General features: G+C 46.2%; 1 protein-coding gene across 2 annotated transcripts in view; it reads right to left on the reverse strand.

Annotated features, from left to right (window-relative positions):
- The window catches only part of LOC124013123 (atrial natriuretic peptide receptor 1-like), a 124,413-nt gene that overhangs the window by 19,731 nt on the left and 82,379 nt on the right, over window positions 1–22,303 (reverse strand). For both annotated transcript variants that reach the window (XM_046327297.1, XM_046327296.1), the window contains 3 exons: window positions 2,884–2,978; window positions 2,547–2,682; window positions 930–1,014 (listed from right to left, as the gene is read on the reverse strand). In XM_046327297.1, the coding sequence (XP_046183253.1) occupies window positions 930–1,014; window positions 2,547–2,682; window positions 2,884–2,978 (316 nt within the window). The remainder of the gene's footprint in view (window positions 1–929; window positions 1,015–2,546; window positions 2,683–2,883; window positions 2,979–22,303) is intronic.

Raw genomic sequence — 22,303 nt, forward strand, 5'->3', positions numbered from 1 at the left:
TCTGACTCTGGGGAGGTAGATAAGGGCCTCAGGTAAATGTGAAATATCGGAAATACCTGACAAAAGTGAAGATACAGGATAGCTTATACCAAACACAAAGGGAGCATAATTATGGAACTGAACTTGAACTGTTTCACATTTCACTTTCAAACTTAACTCTAGAAAATGTAAAAACATCTTGTTTTAAAAAAATATATATTTGATATGAGACATAATATACTTTGACCTTAGGCATGATGTTCCTCCCGGGACACATTTCTTTTTAGAAAGTAAGGTAAACTTTCACCTGGACTTGCACTCGATGTTCAACAATTTTATCAGAAAACATAATAAGCTATAAAAGCAAGTGACATTTTCAGAGTCTGATGGAGCTGGATACTGGTCCGGGTCCATTAGCGCACACAACGCTAAATACATTCAAACGCTTTGGAACGGAAAACAAAAAGACATTTTTCCTATTAAACAACCCCTGTTTCAGTGTTTATTTCTGTTCGGTGCCTGATGAACATGACCCTAGTGGTGAGTCATCATTGAAGAGGAGACAGAATCACATTATTTTGCTCCTTCTTGGCCGAATCGAATGTGTGAAGAAAGAGTAAGGGAAAAGAGGGCAGAGGAAGAATGATAGTGAAAAGTGAAGAGGACAAGGGAGAGATAGACAGAGTAACAATGTGGGTAAGAAAGTTTAACACGGAGAAAAAGAACGGTAGAAAACGGAAGAAAAGCAAACAGAAGAGAAAGAGATGGGGGGGGGGTAAAATTGAGAAAATGAAGAGCAGAGTATGGGAAGAGAGTGAACAGAATTGAGAGAGCGATAGAGGAAGGGTGGAGGAGGGGTCGGGAGTGGAAAGGTGTCATCAGAACCCATACCATCGACCGGTGTCTTCCTCAGCGAAGAGGGACGGTAAAAAAAAGGGGGCACCACTGACCTGTAGATGAAGACGGTGACAGTGACGATGATGACGAAGATGAAGCAAGCCACGATGGCCACCATCTGGTGCATAGTGACCGTCCCTGGGAGGAAAGGAAAATTATTGAAGTTATATGACATTTTACCCAGGGCCAAATTCAATAGCACATGTCAGAGCATGTGAAGCCTATGCCATGAAATGATATGTGTATTACATTTAGTTACTTAGCAGGCACTGCTATCCAGAACCACTTCTAGTCAGTGCCTTCAACTAAGGTAGGGAAAAATAGCCAAACAATAGAAGTTGCTGAAACAACAACAGGTTTGTTCGACTAGGAAATATGGATTTTGTCTGCAACGTTTTGTTTTGTGTGTTTTGGCGTTTTTGTACTGAAGTGTTGGTTTCCCGCAGTGTATGTTTGATTGGATTCCATAAATATTAATTGAACTTTCACGTCTCGAAAAACACCTAAATCATGACACAGCGGGAAACCTAATCTCTTGATGTTCCTGATCTTACTAGCGAAGCAGCTGCCAAATACAAATGAAAAACAAACGCCACCATGCATGATAACGAGGCTGTTATGATAATGAGATTGACATGATAATGAGACCGTTATGAGACTGCTATGAAAATGAGACTGTCAGATATTTCTGTGGATATTCACAAATAACATTTACTGAATGAGAACAATCCTATTAAATTGTTCGTGCAGGTAATGTTACCATGCAATAATCAAAACCTAAGGGTCAAATCCTAACTTGAGATGTCTCTGTGTACAGTGACATCATGCAAATAATGTAATTTGGTCAATGGGGGATTTGTGTGCAACTAATTGAGTTACACTCTATATACAAAAGCATGTGGACACCCCAATTAGCGGATTCGGCTATTTCAGCCACACCCATTGCTGGCAAGTGTATAAAATCGAGCACACAGCCATGCAATCTCCATAGACAAACACTGGCAGTAGAATGGCCTTACTAAAGAGCTCAGTGACTTTCAACATGGCACCGCCATAGGAAGCCACGAGTAAGTTTGTCAAATTTCTACCCTGCCACAGCTGTCCCGGTCAACTGTAAGTGCTGTTATTGTGAAGTGGAAACATCTAGGAGCAACAGCGGCTCAGCCGCAAAGTGGTAGGCCACACAGAACGGGACCGGCGAGTGCTGAAGAGCGTGGAAGCAACGTCAGCACAATAACTGTTCGTCGGGAGCTTCATGAAATAGGTTTCGATGGCCGAGCAGCTGCACACAAGCCTATGATCACCATACGCAATGCCAAGCCTTGGCTGGAGTGGGGTAAAGCTTGCCGCCATTGGACTCTGGAGCAGTGGACGCATTTGGGTTTGGCGAATGGTAGGAAAACGCCTCAGGCCTCAATGCACAGTGCCAACTGTACAATTTGTTGGAGGAGGAATAATGGTCTGGGGCTGTTTCTCATGGTTCGTGCTGTGCCCTTTAGTTCCAGTGAAGGAAAATTTTACCGCTGCAGCATACGATGACATTCTAGACGATTCTGTGCTTCCAACTTTGTGGCAAGAGTTTCGGGAAGGCCCTTGTTTCAGCGTAACAATTTTTATGTGCACAATTTTTATGTTGATAAATGAGGCCCACGGGGTTCTTTGGTGCATACGTGCTAAGCAAGCGGGCTTGTCGTTCTTGAAGCCACAGTCGGGGATGTCTTGGGGGGGGGCGCCCCCCGGCCACTGGACCTTCATGCCCGGCACTGGAACCAGCTCCTTCAGGGTGCTGTTGTAGACGGACACGATCTGGAGACACACAGTAGAAAACTACTGTAACTTTGGGTGTTGCCTGTGTAATGAAAGTGCCTTGTCATTGTAGGTTTTGTATAGCTGCTACACTTGAAGTGTCTAGGACAAAGAACACAGCTACAGAGTGAGTGTGTATTTATGCACCAGTGTGTGTTTGTGCTTGACCACCACTTTGTGCGAGGAGCAGTCAGTACCTACCTGAAAGACCCCAGAGTCAAGATCAGTCATGTCCCACAAGGCAAAGTCAATCTCCCGATCGCCTGCCCCATCAATCTGAACCAAGCCAGTAACACCTGCCACAGAAGAGAGGAGAGAGAGAGAGAGAGAGAGAGAGAGAGAGAGAGAGAGAGAGAGAGAGAGAGAGAGAGAGAGAAGAGAGAGAGAGAGAACAGAGAGAGAGCACAGAGAGATTAACACAAAGGGTTGAGGTGCACAAACTGGGCGTGAGCTCTGCTATTTCCTCATTGCTTTCAAGATTGAGAGATGGGCATTTTGTATGATCCTGTTGGTTGATTTTGTTGTCCTTTACAAAATAAATGAACAAACCATAGCCAGTTGGGTCCATAATGTGTAGCACCACCTGTTGCCAGTCCCTATGTGTTGCTACATCCTGTCCCCCCACAGTATGACAAACCAACAGGATCAAAGTAGAAATTCCAAACTTCAGAAGCCTTTTTAAACCTCAAATACACAACACGTTTCAAATTTCCTGCATTGCAGGTGCAGGAAAATTCTCCTGCAACAGGGTGAACAAAACCAAGAGAGGTATTTTAAACAGATATCCTTCATTTTACCTACCGTAGCTTTACACATCATACTAAATCCATTTCCTTTCATCTTAGTTTCTCCACTCACTGTGTAAGCTGGGAGCTGAGGCATGCAGGTCTTGAGTCAAACCAATATTCCAAGGCAAGGCGACCGTGCCCACTTGGGGGCAATGTCATGAACTAAAAATGTCTGGAACGACTTCACCCACATATACAGTATCATGCTGGCATAAGAGGGTAATGTGATTGGGAAATATAGATACCGTACAAATGTATTGTTAACCTCAAGTCCAAATTTGAAGTAAATGAGCAACTTTACTTCTGTACACCGTCTTTAATGTTTGGGAGGGGGTAGATGAAAATAGGAGCATAATGTGATGCAAATCCCCTCTCTTGGATCAAGTCCTGGGTTAAGTCACCCACATGGCTCATTCATCTACACTGTGCACACTTGAGACGGACATGGTTTTGAATATCAATCGGGGAAACCAAGGAAAACATATGACGCCATCCCTTAGTTTGGCTATTGGCCCTACAGTTGTGGGAGCTACAAACTTAGATTGTCACAACATCAAAAAACGAGAAACAAAACCCAGTACAGTGTTTTAAAAACACTGTTGCTAGAAGATGTTAGGGTGCTGTGTTGTACACGCATTGCAGAAATAGTTCTGCTAATAACGTCAAGTGAGCTGACCTTTAGTCCCCATCATCTGTTAACTTCACAGGCACCTAGGCCTTTCCCATAATTCACCTCTTTGGCTTATTTGATCAATGGCAGAGACACACAGTGGCTGGGAACTGAACCTGCAACCTCGATGTCAAAAGTCCGGCCTCCAAACCCAAACACCCACTTGTTCACCTCTTCAGACCACCGTGGCGGAAGAGTCTAGTAACAAAGTTTTGGGGAAAAAAAAAATCTCTCTCTCTCTCTTTCGGGACTCTCAAATTCCTCTATCTTCTGGAGTCAGAGTTGAACAGATTTTTCAATGAGCCTATAGAAATATGTTCAGTTTATCATGTATTATTTTGTCATGCAGGTGAAAGAGGACCCAAACGCGACTTAACAGATACAGAGTTTATTAATGTACAAAACGGAATAACTGAAATCCTCTAGATTTGTAGAGGGGAAAACAACTGGAGAAGCGGCCACAGACTGCAGGTCGCTTTTCGGGTAGGCGCAGGCCGTAGTCGACTGAGACACCTGCTCACACGCAGCGTCTGATGAAGGCACAAAACACGACAGGACAGGGTGATACACAATCACGGCAAAAAACACGACAGGACAGGGCGAAACGCAATCACAGCATGGTGAATACAAAACAAGGAACTGACGGCACAGGAACGGAACACAAAGGAATAAATAGGGACTCCAATCAGGGGAAAGGATCGGGAACAGGTGTGGGAAGACTAAATGATGATTAGGGGAATAGGAACAGCTGGGAGCAGGAACGGAACGATAGAGAGAAGAGAGAGCGAGAGAGTGAGAGAGGGAGGGGGGAGAGAGAGGGCTAGAAGGAGGGAAAGAACCAAATAAGACCAGCAGAGGGAAACGAATAGAATGGGAAGCACAGGGACAAGACAAGATAATAAATGACAAACATGACAGTACCCCCCACTCACCGAGCGCCTCCTGGCGCTCTCGAGGAGGAACACTGGCGGCAACGGAGGAAATCATAGATCAAACGGTCCAGCACGTCCCGAGAAAGAACCCAACTCCTCTCCTCAGGACCGTAACGAAAAACGATAAAAAGGGAAACTAGGGTACTACTCTAAAAAAAATGAGAACTAGGGACAGACTGAGACACAGCAAGGGCAGGGACAAGAACAGGAGAGATGCGATGGCAGGGAACAGACTGAGACCCAGCAAGACCAGGAGCAGAAGCAGAAAAAAATTACCAGACTTCTTCTGCGCGCAGTCTGAACACGCAGCCACGAAACGGCGCGTGTCACGCTCCTGAGTCGGCCACCAAAAGCGCTGGCGAATAGACGCAAGAGTGCCTCGAACACCGGGATGACCAGCTAACTTGGCAGAGTGAGCCCACTGAAGAACAGCCAGACGAGTGGAAACAGGAACGAAAAGGAGGTTACTAGGACAAGCGCGGCGACGCAGTGTGCGTGAGTGCTTGCTTAACCTGTCTTTCAATTCCCCAGACTGTCAACCCGACAACACGCCCATAAGGAAGAATCCCCTCGGGATCAGTAGAAGCCACAGAAGAACTAAACAGACGGGATAAGGCATCAGGCTTGGTGTTCTTGCTACCCGGACGGTAAGAAATCACAAACTCGAAACGAGCGAAAAACAACGCCCAACGAGCTTGACGGGCATTAAGTCGTTTGGCAGAACGGATGTACTCAAGGTTCTTATGGTCTGTCCAAACGACAAAGGAACGGTCGCCCCCTCCAACCACTGTCGCCATTCGCCTAGGGCTAAGCGGATGGCGAGCAGTTCACGGTTACCCACATCATAGTTGCGCTCAGATGGCGACAGGCGATGAGAAAAATAAGCGCACGGATGAACCTTATCGTCAGACTGGAAGCGCTGGGATAGAATGGCTCCCACGCCTACCTCTGAAGCGTCAACCTCGACAATGAATTGTCTAGTGACGTCAGGAGTAACGAGGATAGGAGCGGACGTAAAACGTTCTTTTAGAAGATCAAAAGCTCCCTGGGCGGAACCGGACCACTTAAAACACGTCTTGACAGAAGTAAGAGCTGTGAGAGGGCAGCAACTTGACCGAAATTACGAATGAAACGCCGATAGAAATTAGCGAAACCTAAAAAGCGCTGCAACTCGACACGTGACCTTGGAACGGGCCAATCACTGACAGCTTGGACCTTAGCGGAATCCATCTGAATGCCTTCAGCGGAAATAACGGAACCGAGAAAAGTAACGGAGGAGACATGAAAAGAGCACTTCTCAGCCTTTACGTAGAGACAATTCTCTAAAAGGCGCTGTAGAACACGTCGAACGTGCTGAACATGAATCTCGAGTGACGGAGAAAAAATCAGGATATCGTCAAGATAGACAAAAACAAAAATGTTCAGCATGTCTCTCAGAACATCATTAACTAATGCCTGAAAAACAGCTGGCGCATTGGCGAGACCGAACGGCAGAACCCGGTACTCAAAATGCCCTAACGGAGTGTTAAACGCCGTTTTCCACTCGTCCCCCTCTCTGATGCGCACGAGATGGTAAGCGTTACGAAGGTCCAACTTAGTAAAGCACCTGGCTCCCTGCAGAATCTCGAAGGCTGATGACATAAGGGGAAGCGGATAACGATTCTTAACCGTTATGTCATTCAGCCCTCGATAATCCACGCAGGGGCGCAGAGTACCGTCCTTCTTCTTAACAAAAAAGAACCCCGCCCCGGCCGGAGAAGAAGAAGGCACTATGGTACCGGCGTCAAGAGACACAGACAAATAATCCTCGAGAGCCTTACGTTCGGGAGCCGACAGAGAGTATAGTCTACCTCGAGGAGGCGTGGTCCCTGGAAGGAGATCAATACTACAATCATACGACCGGTGAGGAGGAAGGGAGTTGGCTCGGGACCGACTGAAGACCGTGCGCAGATCATGATATTCCTCCGGCACTCCTGTCAAATCGCCAGGTTCCTCCTGAGAAGTAGGGAGAGAAGAAACGGGAGGGATGGCAGACATTAAACACTTCACATGACAAGAAACGTTCCAGGATAGGATAGAATTACTAGACCAATTAATAGAAGGATTATGACATACTAGCCAGGGATGACCCAAAACAACAGGTGTAAACGGTGAACGGAAAATCAAAAAAGAAATAGTCTCACTGTGGTTACCAGATACTGTGAGAGTTAAAGGTAGTGTCTCAAATTTGATACTGGGAAGATGACTACCATCTAAGGCAAACATGGGCGTAGGCTTGTCTAACGGTCTGAAAGGAATGTTATGTTTCCGAACCCATGCTTCGTCCATGAAACAACCCTCAGCCCCAGAGTCAATCAAGGCACTGCATGTAGCACCGAACCGGTCCAGCGTAGATGGACCGACATAGTAGTACAAGATCTAGATGAAGGGACCTGAGTAGTAGCGCTCACCAGTAGCCCTCCGCTTACTGATGGGCTCTGGCCTCTTACTGGACATGAATTAACAAAATGTCCAGCAACTCCGCAATAGAGGCACAGGCGGTTGGTGATCCTCCGTTCCCTCTCCTTAGTCGAGATGCGAATCCCTCCCAGCTGCATGGGCTCAGTCTCAAAGCCAGAGGAGGGAGATGGTTGCGATGCGGAGCAGGGAAACACCGTTGATGCGAGCTCTCTTCCACGAGCCCGGTGACGAAGATCTACCCGTCGTTCTATGCGGATGGCGAGAGCAATCAAAGAGTCCACATCTGAAGGAACCTCCCGGGAGAGAATCTCATCCTTAACCACTGCGTGGAGTCCCTCCAGAAAACGAGCGAGCAGCGCCGGCTCGTTCCACTCACTAGAGGCAGCAAGAGTGCGAAACTCAATGGAATAATCCGTTATGGACCGTTCACCTTGGCATAAGGAAGCCAGGACCCTAGAAGCCTCCCCACCAAAAACTGAACGGTCAAAAACCCGAATCATCTCCTCTTTAAAGTTCTGGAATTTGTTAGAGCAATCAGCCCTTGCCTCCCAGATAGCTGTGCCCCATTCTCGAGCCCGGCCAGTAAGGAGTGAAATGACGTAAGCAACTCGAGCTCTCTCTCTAGAGTATGTGTTGGGTTGGAGAGAGAACACAATCTCACACTGCGTGAGAAAGGAGCGGCACTCAGTGGGCTGCCCGGAGTAGCAAGGTGGGTTATTAACCCTAGGTTCTGGAGGCTCGGCAGGCCAGGAAGTAACAGGTGGCACGAGACGTAGACTCTGGAACTGTCCAGAGAGGTCGGAAACCTGAGCGGCCAGGTTCTCCACGGCATGGCGAGCAGCAGACAATTCCTGCTCGTGTCTGCCGAGCATGGCTCCTTGGATCTTGACGGCAGTGTAAACAGCGTCTGAAGTCGCTGGGTCCATTCCTTGGTCAGTTCCTTCTGTCATGCAGGTGAAAGAGGACCCAAACGCGACTTAACAGATACAGAGTTTATTAATGTACAAAACGGAATAACTGAAATCCTCTAGATTTGTAGAGGGGAAAACAACTGGAGAAGCGGCCACAGACTGCAGGTCGCTTCGGGTAGGCGCAGGCCGTAGTCGACTGAGACACCTGCTCACACGCAGCGTCTGATGAAGGCACAAAACACGACAGGACAGGGTGATACACAATCACGGCAAAAAACACGACAGGACAGGGCGAAACGCAATCACAGCATGGTGAATACAAAACAAGGAACTGACGGCACAGGAACGGAACACAAAGGAATAAATAGGGACTCCAATCAGGGGAAAGGATCGGGAACAGGTGTGGGAAGACTAAATGATGATTAGGGGAATAGGAACAGCTGGGAGCAGGAACGGAACGATAGAGAGAAGAGAGAGCGAGAGAGTGAGAGAGGGAGGGGGAGAGAGAGGGCTAGAAGGAGGGAAAGAACCAAATAAGACCAGCAGAGGGAAACGAATAGAATGGGAAGCACAGGGACAAGACAAGATAATAAATGACAAACATGACATATTTAGTATTTCTACCTTGCTCAACGTCATAAAAAGAAATGAATCATAGCATAATCTCTTCATTTATTTTCTCTGTGACCAACATTCTGCCGCCTACATGTTCTACTGCTCAGATCAGATATGTGCAGTAATCACAGCAGCTGTCCCTGACCTGAGTCTATAAGGCTGATAGTTGACTGAGGGTAGTACAGCTCACTCGGAGACAAAATGTATCAAACTACTGCTTATATACTAAGATCTCTAAGCTTTACAGGGTGAATCCCGGATGGAATGCATTTATATGACACTCAAAGCTTAGGTTTCAAAGCGCTTTACATTGTATGGGGGTTAATTATCACATCATTCGTCTCAGGTCTTACTTCAAAGGGCATTCGGCCCAGATGGCCATGGTTCTTTCAAAACCGTCATCATTTCAACAGACGTGCACAGACTGATCTGTTCTGACATATACATATGACGCACGCCAAAGGACATAACGTCCATCACAGTGAACTCGGTCCCTAAAAAGGAAGTCATTTGTCGCTACCCCTACATGAAGTCTGTCTATAAGGAATCCTGACGATACTGCCGATGTATGACCTCTCAGTGTCAAACTAGATAGAGCAGCTACTCAACGTTGAATCTACAGGACTGATATCCATCAGTTGTAAATCTGACAACAACCAAAAACACGTTTTGAATAGTTGTCAAATGTGTCCCTCTTCTCCCTGCCTTGAAGTAATCATCACTAATCGAACACGACTGGAATGGTGAAAGCAAGGGTTCCACTACATAATTTAACCTCGTCCAAAAATGTCAGATCTAGGATTACTTCAAGGAAGGAAGAAAGGAAGGAAGCAGGGAAGTACTAAAGGAAGAAAGGACTGAAGGAAGGAAGGACTAAAGGAAGTAAAGGACTGAAGGAAGAAAGGACTGAAGGAAGGAAGGACTAAAGGAAGAAAGGACTGAAGGAAGGAAGGACTAAAGGAAGTAAAGGACTGAAGGAAGGAAGGACTAAAGGAAGAAAGGACTGAAGGAAGGAAGGACTAAAGGAAGGAAGGACTAATGGAAGAAAGGACTGAAGGAAGGAAGAAAGGATATACTTGAAAAGTCTTCTAACAGAGCCATTTGTTTAAACGTAAAATATCTTCACTCTTTCTGTCCTTCTGTTCTAAAATCTCTATCCCTTGTGTTGTAAAATACATGGCTAATTAGCGTGGGAGTAAAAAGCACAGTGGCAGCAGCGCTCATCTCTGACAGTACTAATCGTGGTAGCAGGGCATGTGGTTTGGCCCTGTGCTGACAGCTAGGCGGGGGAGCGGTCGAGGGGTGCATTGAAAACAGAACTGTAATTAAAGCAAGTAAAGTGTGTGTGTGTGTGTGTGTGTGTGTGTGTGTGTGTGTGTGTGTGTGTGTGTGTGTGTGTGTGTGTGTGTGTGTGTGTGTGTGTGTGTGTGTGTGTGTGTGTGTGTGTGTGTGTGTGTGTGTGTGTGTGTGTGTGTGTGTGTGTGTGTGTGTGCAGGGAAAGAAAGGAGAAAGAGAGGAAGAGGAGCAGATCTCGTCTGACATGTTTTCCCAGCTGTCTGTCAGACAGGCAGAGCCCGAGGGTTGGGTCGTGCACCACCACAGTGAAATAAAGAGAATTTGCATTTAACTGAATTATAACAGGGATGCTGCTTTTAATCTCACACCGAGTAATGTGACAAAATTGATCAAGCTTTCTGGCTTTCAGTCTAAAATGTAGAAACAGATACACACAAATATCCAGATCACCTTACATGTTTCAAATCAGCCATACACGAAGGTCACCCACAGGTTAAAACACACATACATTAACCCCTGGTCCATTAGTCATTGTAATAGGAGCCCCTCTGTGTATAAGCGGAAACTCAATGCCCTGCCCCTGACTCCTGGTGCCTGTGCTACTCCATCAGTCCTGCCTGAACACTGTCATCCACTTCACAGGACCACTCTGCCTCATCCCCTCTCTGTTTGGCCCAAAATTATGTTTCCCTTATATTTCTTTTCTATGAACAGTCAGATCTCCTTCCTTTTTTCATTTGTATTAGTTTAAAATAACATAATTTCCATTTTTTCTTGAGCATACAATATATCTCAGTATGTATTTTTCATACAGTCTTTTAAAAAAAATGTTGGTGACAATCATTTTGGACCGGACTATTTCTCTCTCTTTTCTGTCTCTTTTAATTCCCTTCACTATCTTCCTATTTCTGTGTCCTTCAATGTTTTTTCCCCCATCTCTCTCGCCTCACGTTTCACAATTTCTGTGATTTCTCATCTCTCCATCTTGCTTCCCCTCTCTGCTCCACTCCCCATCTTATTTACCCACTTTTTCTAAAAACCCGCTCTCTCAACCTTTTATCTCTTCTCTTTCCCCCTCTCCTTCTTTCCACATCTCTCCTTTCACTCTCGGTAACCACCTCAGTCCATCTCTGCTCTCCACCTCTCCTCTTCACCTCTCTCCCCACACTTTCATAATCTCCTCCCTCAATCTCTCCATTTATCTGTTGCCAATCTGCCTCAGTCGCCAGGCTCAGTGGGCTTCAGTATAGATCTCTATAAGAGAGCTGGCTAACCCGCTGTAGTGATTACATAGACCAGTCCACTTATATCTCCCTGCTCCTCCGCCAATCTGTCTCTTTATGATGAGAGCAGAGCCCTCTTCCCATCTCGACCACATCTGTCACTCACTACTCAGATCAATGAAGAGGTACCTTGTTTACCAGTTCTATGAAACCTCCATTAATGGAGTCTCTTCCAGGGTAGGTCCCACTTGTTATCAAAGCTTAATTCATGCCTTATTCATGTATTACAAATTATTAATAAATTACAATGGAAGGTCACTCGGTAACGAGCTAAGTTGACATTTCCTTTGTCATTTTCACTGTAAAATGAACAAATTGAATACAATGCTTGTGTTTGCTTCAGAAATGTCAACACAACCCACTGATAATTATAAAGGCCATCTCTCACATATTATAAATATGCCATTTTAATTCAATTCAAATTCCTTTCTTTTAAGTCCTCTGTGGCGCAGTTGGTAGAGTATGGTGCTTGCAAAACCAGGGTTCCCATGGGGGACAGGTACGAAAAAGTACGACAAATGTATGCACTCACTACTACTGTAAGACGCCCTGTCATGCGGGTGAAAGAGGACCCAAAAGCGACTTAACAGAAACAGAGTTTATTCAAGTCCAAACAGGGAATAACAGAAATCCTCTAGTCTGTAGAGGGGAATAACAGGAGAAGCGGCCACAGACTGCAGGTCGCTTCGGGTAGGCGCAGGCCGTAGTTGACAGAGACACCTGCTCACACGCAGCATCTGATGAAGGCAAAAAACACGACAGGACAGGGCGAAACACAATCACAGCACGGTGAATACTAAACAAGGAACCGACGGGTCAGGAACGGAACACAAAGGAATAAATAGGGACTCCAATCAGGGAAAGGATCGGGAACAGGTGTGGGAAGACTAAATGATGATTAGGGGAATAGGAACAGCTGGGAGCAGGAACGGAACGATAGAGAGAAGAGAGAGCGAGAGAGTGAGAGAGGGAGGGGGAGAGAGAGGGATAGAAAGAGGGAAAGAACCTAATAAGACCAGCAGAGGGAAACGAATAGAATGGGGAGCACAGGGACAAGACATGATAATAAATGACAAACATGACAGTACCCCCCACTCACCGAGCGCCTCCTGGCGCACTCGAGGAGGAATCCTGGCGACAACGGAGGAAATCATCGATGAGTGAACGGTCCAGCACGTCCCGAGACGGAACCCAACTCCTCTCCTCAGGACCGTAACCCTCCCAATCCACTAAGTATTGGTGACCCCGTCCCCGAGAACGCATGTCCATGATCTTATGTACCTTGTAAATAGGTGCGCTCTCGACAAGGACGGGAGGGGGGAGGGAAGACGAACGGGGTGCGAAGAAAGGGCTTAACACAGGAGACATGGAAGACAGGATGGACGCGACGAAGATGTCGCGGAAGAAGCAGTCGCACAGCGACAGGATTGACGACCTGGGAGACACGGAACGGACCAATGAACCGCGGAGTCAACTTACGAGAAGCTGTCGTAAGAGGAAGGTTGCGAGTGGAAAGCCACACTCTCTGGCCGCAACAATACCTTGGACTCTTAATCCTGCGTTTATTGGCGGCTCTCACCGTCTGTGCCCTGTAACGGCAAAGTGCAGACCTCACCCTCCTCCAGGTGCGCTCACAACGTTGGACAAACGCTTGAGCGGAGGGAACGCTGGACTCGGCAAGCTGGGATGAGAACAGAGGAGGCTGGTAACCCAGACTACTCTGAAACGGAGATAACCCGGTAGCAGACGAAGGAAGCGAATTGTGAGCGTATTCTGCCCAGGGAGCTGTTCTGCCCAAGACGCAGGGTTTCTGAAAGAAAGGCTGCGTAGTATGCGACCAATCGTCTGATTGGCCCTCTCTGCTTGACCGTTAGACTGGGGATGAAACCCGGAAGAGAGACTGACGGACGCACCAATCAAACGACAGAACTCCCTCCAAAACTGTGACGTGAATTGCGGGCCTCTGTCTGAAACGGCGTCTAACGGGAGGCCATGAATTCTGAATACATTCTCAATAATGATTTGTGCCGTCTCCTTAGCGGAAGGAAGTTTAGCGAGGGGAATGAAATGTGCCGCCTTAGAGAACCTATCGACAACCGTAAGAATCACAGTCTTCCCCGCAGACAAAGGCAGACCGGTAATGAAGTCTAAGGCGATGTGAGACCATGGTCGAGAAGGAATGGGGAGCGGTCTGAGACGACCGGCAGGAGGAGAGTTACCCGACTTAGTCTGCGCGCAGTCCGAACAAGCAGCCACGAAACGGCGCGTGTCACGCTCCTGAGTCGGCCACCAAAAGCGCTGGCGAATAGACGCAAGAGTGCCTCGAACACCGGGATGACCAGCTAACTTGGCAGAGTGAGCCCACTGAAGAACAGCCAGACGAGTGGAAACAGGAACGAAAAGGAGGTTACTAGGACAAGCGCGCGGCGACGCAGTGTGCGTGAGTGCTTGCTTAACCTGTCTTTCAATTCCCCAGACTGTTAACCCGACAACACGCCCATAAGGAAGAATCCCCTCGGGATCAGTAGAAGCCACAGAAGAACTAAACAGACGGGATAAGGCATCAGGCTTGGTGTTCTTGCTACCCGGACGGTAAGAAATCACAAACTCGAAACGAGCGAAAAACAACGCCCAACGAGCTTGACGGGCATTAAGTCGTTTGGCAGAACGGATGTACTCAAGGTTCTTATGGTCTGTCCAAACGACAAAAGGAACGGTCGCCCCCTCCAACCACTGTCGCCATTCGCCTAGGGCTAAGCGGATGGCGAGCAGTTCACGGTTACCCACATCATAGTTGCGCTCAGATGGCGACAGGCGATGAGAAAAATAAGCGCAAGGATGAACCTTATCGTCAGACTGGAAGCGCTGGGATAGAATGGCTCCCACGCCTACCTCTGAAGCGCCAACCTCGACAATGAATTGTCTAGTGACGTCAGGAGTAACGAGGATAGGAGCGGACGTAAAACGTTCTTTAAGAAGATCAAAAGCTCCCTGGGCGGAACCGGACCACTTAAAACACGTCTTGACAGAAGTAAGAGCTGTGAGAGGGGCAGCAACTTGACCGAAATTACGAATGAAACGCCGATAGAAATTAGCGAAACCTAAAAAGTGCTGCAACTCGACACGTGACCTTGGAACGGGCCAATCACTGACAGCTTGGACCTTAGCGGAATCCATCTGAATGCCTTCAGCGGAAATAACGGAACCGAGAAAAGTAACGGAGGAGACATGAAAAGAGCACTTCTCAGCCTTTACGTAGAGACAATTCTCTAAAAGGCGCTGTAGAACACGTCGAACGTGCTGAACATGAATCTCGAGTGACGGAGAAAAAATCAGGATATCGTCAAGATAGACAAAAACAAAGATGTTCAGCATGTCTCTCAGAACATCATTAACTAATGCCTGAAAAACAGCTGGCGCATTGGCGAGACCGAACGGCAGAACCCGGTACTCAAAATGCCTAACGGAGTGTTAAACGCCGTTTTCCACTCGTCCCCCTCTCTGATGCGCACGAGATGGTAAGCGTTACGAAGGTCCAACTTAGTAAAGCACCTGGCTCCCTGCAGAATCTCGAAGGCTGATGACATAAGGGGAAGCGGATAACGATTCTTAACCGTTATGTCATTCAGCCCTCGATAATCCACGCAGGGGCGCAGAGTACCGTCCTTCTTCTTAACAAAAAAGAACCCCGCCCCGGCCGGAGAAGAAGAAGGCACTATGGTACCGGCGTCAAGAGACACAGACAAATAATCCTCGAGAGCCTTACGTTCGGGAGCCGACAGAGAGTATAGTCTACCTCGAGGAGGAGTGGTCCCCGGAAGGAGATCAATACTACAATCATACGACCGGTGAGGAGGAAGGGAGTTGGCTCGGGACCGACTGAAGACCGTGCGCAGATCATGATATTCCTCCGGCACTCCTGTCAAATCGCCAGGTTCCTCCTGAGAAGTAGGGACAGAAGAAACGGGAGGGATGGCAGACATTAAACACTTCACATGACAAGAAACGTTCCAGGATAGGATAGAATTACTAGACCAATTAATAGAAGGATTATGACATACTAGCCAGGGATGACCCAAAACAACAGGTGTAAACGGTGAACGGAAAATCAAAAAAGAAATAGTCTCACTGTGGTTACCAGATACTGTGAGAGTTAAAGGTAGTGTCTCAAATTTGATACTGGGAAGATGACTACCATCTAAGGCAAACATGGGCGTAGGCTTGTCTAACGGTCTGAAAGGAATGTTATGTTTCCGAACCCATGCTTCGTCCATGAAACAACCCTCAGCCCCAGAGTCAATCAAGGCACTGCATGTAGCACCCGAACCGGTCCAGCGTAGATGGACCGACATAGTAGTACAAGATCTAGATGAAGGGACCTGAGTAGTAGCGCTCACCAGTAGCCCTCCGCTTACTGATGGGCTCTGGCCTCTTACTGGACATGAATTAACAAAATGTCCAGCAACTCCGCAATAGAGGCACAGGCGGTTGGTGATCCTCCGTTCCCTCTCCTTAGTCGAGATGCGAATCCCTCCCAGCTGCATGGGCTCAGTCTCAAAGCCAGAGGAGGGAGATGGTTGCGATGCGGAGCAGGGAAACACCGTTGATGTGAGCTCTCTTCCACGAGCCCGGTGACGAAGATCTACCCGTCGTTCTATGCGGATGGCGAGAGCAATCAAAGAGTCCACATCTGATGGAACCTCCCGGGAGAGAATCTCATCCTTAACCACTGCGTGGAGTCCCTCCAGAAAACGAGCGAGCAGCGCCGGCTCGTTCCACTCACTAGAGGCAGCAAGAGTGCGAAACTCAATAGAATAATCCGTTATGGACCGTTCACCTTGGCATAAGGAAGCCAGGGCCCTAGAAGCCTCCCTACCAAAAACTGAACGGTCAAAAACCCGAATCATCTCCTCTTTAAAGTTCTGGAACTTGTTAGAGCAATCAGCCCTTGCCTCCCAGATAGCTGTGCCCCATTCTCGAGCCCGGCCAGTAAGGAGTGAAATGACGTAAGCAACCCGAGCTCTCTCTCTAGAGTATGTGTTGGGTTGAGAGAGAACACAATCTCACACTGCGTGAGAAAGGAGCGGCACTCAGTGGGCTGCCCGGAGTAGCAAGGTGGGTTATTAACCCTAGGTTCTGGAGGCTCGGCAGGCCAGGAAGTAACAGGTGGCACGAGACGTAGACTCTGGAACTGTCCAGAGAGGTCGGAAACCTGAGCGGCCAGGTTCTCCACGGCATGGCGAGCAGCAGACAATTCCTGCTCGTGTCTGCCGAGCATGGCTCCTTGGATCTCGACGGCAGTGTAACGAGCGTCTGAAGTCGCTGGGTCCATTCCTTGGTCGGTTCCTTCTGTCATGCGGGTGAAAGAGGACCCAAAAGCGACTTAACAGAAACAGAGTTTATTCAAGTCCAAACAGGGAATAACAGAAATCCTCTAGTCTGTAGAGGGGAATAACAGGAGAAGCGGCCACAGACTGCAGGTCGCTTCGGGTAGGCGCAGGCCGTAGTTGACAGAGACACCTGCTCACACGCAGCATCTGATGAAGGCAAAAAAACACGACAGGACAGGGCGAAACACAATCACAGCACGGTGAATACTAAACAAGGAACCGACGGGACAGGAACGGAACACAAAGGAATAAATAGGGACTCCAATCAGGGGAAAGGATCGGGAACAGGTGTGGGAAGACTAAATGATGATTAGGGGAATAGGAACAGCTGGGAGCAGGAACGGAACGATAGAGAGAAGAGAGAGCGAGAGAGTGAGAGAGGGAGGGGGAGAGAGAGGGATAGAAAGAGGGAAAGAACCTAATAAGACCAGCAGAGGGAAACGAATAGAATGGGGAGCACAGGGACAAGACATGATAATAAATGACAAACATGACACGCCCTGGATAAGAGCATCTGCTAAATGACAAACAAATGAAACAAGTCCCCCGTATGTTAAAAAGCTATACATTCCACTGTAGTGGCCTCTTCCATGTCACATTGAAACAATCAGCCAGGAAACACACAGGAACCCATGGCTGTTAGACAACCCAAAACATGCATGCCCCAACGTATCCGGGGCCTCTTAAAACTGTCAACACGGAAGCAACCAGCCAAGAAGTCACAAAGGAACCAACCACACACATGAGCTAATGTAACATAGGGGCCTATTTATCATGGAGTAATACAGGCTTTTCCTTATGAAATGCAACATTGCCGCACCGTATCGTCACCGAGGGGGTTGTGGGTAAACTGAAGAGCCATGAGAAGAGGCTTGTGGAGTTCACAGAGAGTGGGCTGTGGGAATAGGAGAAACCGAGCGATCCCACTCCCAGGTTGGGATTAGGAGAAGACAAAGATGGGAGTCGCAGGAGAACAACATCAACCTCCAGCCTCAATGTTCCCATGGACCCCCGCTGGGTAGCAGCCTTCTTATCTCTGTGGCGATTGGTTGATGAGGCTAAACTGATGGAGTAAAGAGGGGAATTTATTGGTTGAGCATTCTTTGCTACACGAGTCTGTTGATATAGTTAGACGAGTGGGTCCAGGAAATGCAAACTTGTAGTGTATTCAAGGTTTAAAAAGGCTTCTAACGTTAATCATTTCAAGTTTAAAATGTCAGACTTGATTTGCCCGAAATGAAAAATGTATCCTCCCCTACAAAAAAAACTCCATGACTTATAATACGCATAATAATGAACATTTCCTGTCGCTGCAGGATTATTTTCCAGCTGTAGAAAACTGGCTCAAATTAAAATCCTACATCTGTATGTACTCAATCGATACAACTCCTCTGAAACTATACTCTCATAATGATGCAGATAGTTGGTATTGTACAGTGATGCGAAATTGGCCACAAGGTCGCTGTTGAATGTTATGCTGAGAATAGATGTAAGACAGACTGGTTGTTTTTCAACAGATATTTTTAACATGTTGTAGCTCTGGACGACTCTTGGCACCCGGTTAGCTGGGTTATATCATATCTTGAAAAAAGATAATGTCCTTGTTTTTCTCAAGGCCCTGTGCTTTCAGAGTGCTCACTAAAGTACAGAGGGCATGTAGCTACAATGTGCATCCGGTAAGGGTGTATTGTGAGCTTTGATGTGGTACATGGTTATTTGGTTGGAATGACACTATTATGAAAAAAACATTTTTAACAAAATACATTTTTTATTTTATCTTTATTTAACTAGGCAAGACGAGGCAACAAATTCTTATTTACAATGACGGCCTACACCGGCCAAAACCAGACGACACTGGGCCAATTGTGCGCCGCCCTATGGGACTCCCAGTCACGGCCGGTTGTGATACAGCCTGGAGTCGAGCCAGGGTGTCTGTAGTGACCCCTCTAGCACTGAGATGCAGTGCCTTAGACCAATTTAGGGTAATCATTCAAATAATTATCATCAGATAACTGTGATTGTTACTGATTTCTAGTCTCGCCTAATATTGCCATTTTGGTTCAGTGATTGAGATTTCTCCAGATAGGTGATAGAAATGTAAGATTTGTTTATCACCCAAGCTAGTCAGAGTGTGTGTGTGTGTGTGTGTGTGTGTGTGTGTGTGTGTGTGTGTGTGTGTGTGTGTGTGTGTGTGTGTGTGTGTGTGTGTGTGTGTGTGTGTGTGTGTGTGTGTGTGTCTGTTTCAGGCCCTCTTGATCTATCTATATTAGAAGTGCATTGTCCATAATGCGCACGGCGCTGAATAGACTATATTTACGGCTGATTACTGCTGATTAGAGCCCTAATGAAAATCTGTACTGGTTGATGTCACACGTCAGGAATAGGGGGGAAGGCAGACTGGCAATGATTGGTAGCAAGAAAGATGATCACACTGTTGGCGTGCTAGTGCTTCTCCAGTTTCAATCATTCCAATGCTTCTTCGGTGCCTGGAATAAGAACAGGCAATCTGATAATCAAAACATTTAGGTTCGTGTCCTTTACAAATATGAAGACCACAGGCTTGTGACATAAGCCAGTTGTCCTAATGAAAATATAAGGCCAACTCAAAATCAACAGTGCAATCGAAACATCAGACGCAGTGTAAAAGTACAGTGCCACCAGCCACTATGACAAGGCCATTTCTCCCATTTAAAATACAACTCATACCAGCTGTCCTATACCATAATAAAACTATTAAGTATATACCATATGTAAAACATTTGTACAATCAATACCATGAGAAATCAAAAAAACTAAAAGTACCATCAGTGCTTAGGCAACCAACCACAGGAGACACGGACTCTCCGTTCTCCTATTTAAAACATACGCGTGCGTTCCAAATGTCCCATAGGACTCTGGTCCAAATGAGTGCACTGTAAGGGAATAGGGTGCTACGTGGACACGCACATGGACACAGGGTGTGTGTCCATCAAGGGAATTGACACACACGCTGGGTACAGCTGCGGGTGGCGCCTAATCTAATCAGTGAGAGGAGAAATGGGGAGGTGGAGATACACAGTGCGGTCCGAGGGACAAAAATGTATGGATTTGGGAGGATGGTCCTCTTTGGAAAGAGCAAAGTCAATAATGTGAGTGTGTGTTTCTGTGTGTGTGTGTGTGTGTGGGAGGGGGGGTGCACAGCACACTTTAGGGCCATAATTCAAGGAGGTACATGAGAGGTGGTTGTTAAATTGAACATTTGGGAGCTGGAAATATCTTCTTATTTCCATACCAGACAGAGGGGGAAAAAAGTTGTTTTTTTGTTAATTTTGCAACACCGTATTGTAATTGTTCATGCCAATCAAACAACTTTTATAAGAGCGAAATAAAAAGATAGGAAGAGACACTGAAAAACAAAGAGAGAGGGAGAAGGGGGATTGAAAGAGAGAGAGAGAGAGAGAGAGAGAGAGAAATCAACAGTCATCAATGAGCTACCTATAACACACGGCAGCACAGTGGGGATAGATGCACACAGTTGAGCAGGCCGAACTCAGTGTAATAGGAGCCCACAATGATTCAGTAGTCAGCAGCACACCACTGAGCTCACATTACCCACAGGCAGCCTCTGGCAACATCATGGCTGTTTAGGGTTTAGCCCACTTCCCACAGGGTTGAATTGATTCAATAACCACATCTAACCAGTTTCGAAGACTTAATCAAAAATAATAAACAGGCGCCAAGGGTGTTTTTGAAATATTTTTTTATCAAAGCAAGAGCTGAACTGTTGTCAGATCCTTGAGTCATGAGGATCGAGTGCAGTTTGTTTTGCTTTGTTAAGTTTGCAACATTTTGACACTTGTTCTCAATAGAAAAGAACCAGACTGGATCCAAAACAAACCCTGAAGTCAGCTGAATGATCACACTCTAAAACCGTGCTGCCATGAACTGCAAAAGAATGTTTCCTTTTCTGAAGGACAGCTCTACCAATGTGCCCCTGTAAACTGTTTCACCTACACACATAAGTCCTCATTACAAAACACCATTTAGAGCCTTTTAACACTGAGTAAAAAAGGGTTTTGGAGGTACTGCAAAAGGGACATTGGTCTTAGTAAATAGGTTAAGTAGTAAAAGATGCAGAAACTGATCCAGAATCCCTAGAGGCTGCCACTCCATTGCGAATGGAAGCTCACAGCCATGATTCACAGACAGACCAGTTTGGCCGTTGCTGAAGAGAATAGATAGAGTGGTGACGTCAGGCTCAGACCACTTAGAGTAATGTGACCCATGGTTGTTTATTGCTGTTCTGAAGTTGACTTCTGACCTCCACTATCAAATACCTTTGTAGTGAGATAATAATTATCATATATATATACTTATTTTCCACCATAATTTGCAAATAAATTCATTAAAAATCATACAATGTGATTTTCTGGATTTTTCTTTCTCATTTTGTCTGTCATAGTTGGAGTGTACCTATGATGAAAATTACAGGCCTCTCTCATCTTTTTAAGTGGGAGAACTTGCACAATTGGTGGCTGACTAAATACTTTTTTGCCCCACTGTATATATGTGTGTGTATCTACCTCACATGTATCTACCTCACATGTGACTCGTAATAAGACTAAGCAATTAGCCCATTAAATTAATTATCTGACTCCATAAGATAAATAGCAATAAAGAACACTATAGTTGAGTTATAGTAATGTAACTCTATAGTTGAGTTACAGTAATAGAACTCTATAATTGAGTTACAGTAATATAACTCTATTACAGTAATATAACTATAGTTGAGTTACAGTAATATAACTCTACAGTTGAGTTACAGTAATAGAACACTATAGTTGAGTTACAGTAATAGAATGCTATAGTTGAGTTACAGTAATAGAACACTATAGTTGAGTTACAGTAATAGAATGCTATAGTTGAGTTACAGTAATAGGCAATGAAGAAATGTCTGAGAATGGAATTCTAAAAGTGTATTTAATTACTTTGTAAAATGAACGGATTCACATACCAGGCCTAAAGTTCAAGTTACAAGGCAATATTGACATTAACAAAGCATTATTCTAAGCATGATCAGCGAGAGAAAGGGAGAGACAAAGAAACCATAGCTCATGAGAGAGGTAAAGAGAAAGAAAGATTGTAAGTATCTCACCAGTACAGGTCTGGAACATACGAGAAAGAGACAATGAATCTAAGACATTTTATAATATCTGAGTGGTTTTAAAATCTGAGTTGTTGACCATTATACAACAGGTGGGTCTAATACTGGACGCTGATTGGTTAAAACCACATTC

This window comes from Oncorhynchus gorbuscha, linkage group LG24 (assembly GCF_021184085.1).
Source record: "Oncorhynchus gorbuscha isolate QuinsamMale2020 ecotype Even-year linkage group LG24, OgorEven_v1.0, whole genome shotgun sequence".
NCBI lineage: Eukaryota > Metazoa > Chordata > Actinopteri > Salmoniformes > Salmonidae > Oncorhynchus > Oncorhynchus gorbuscha.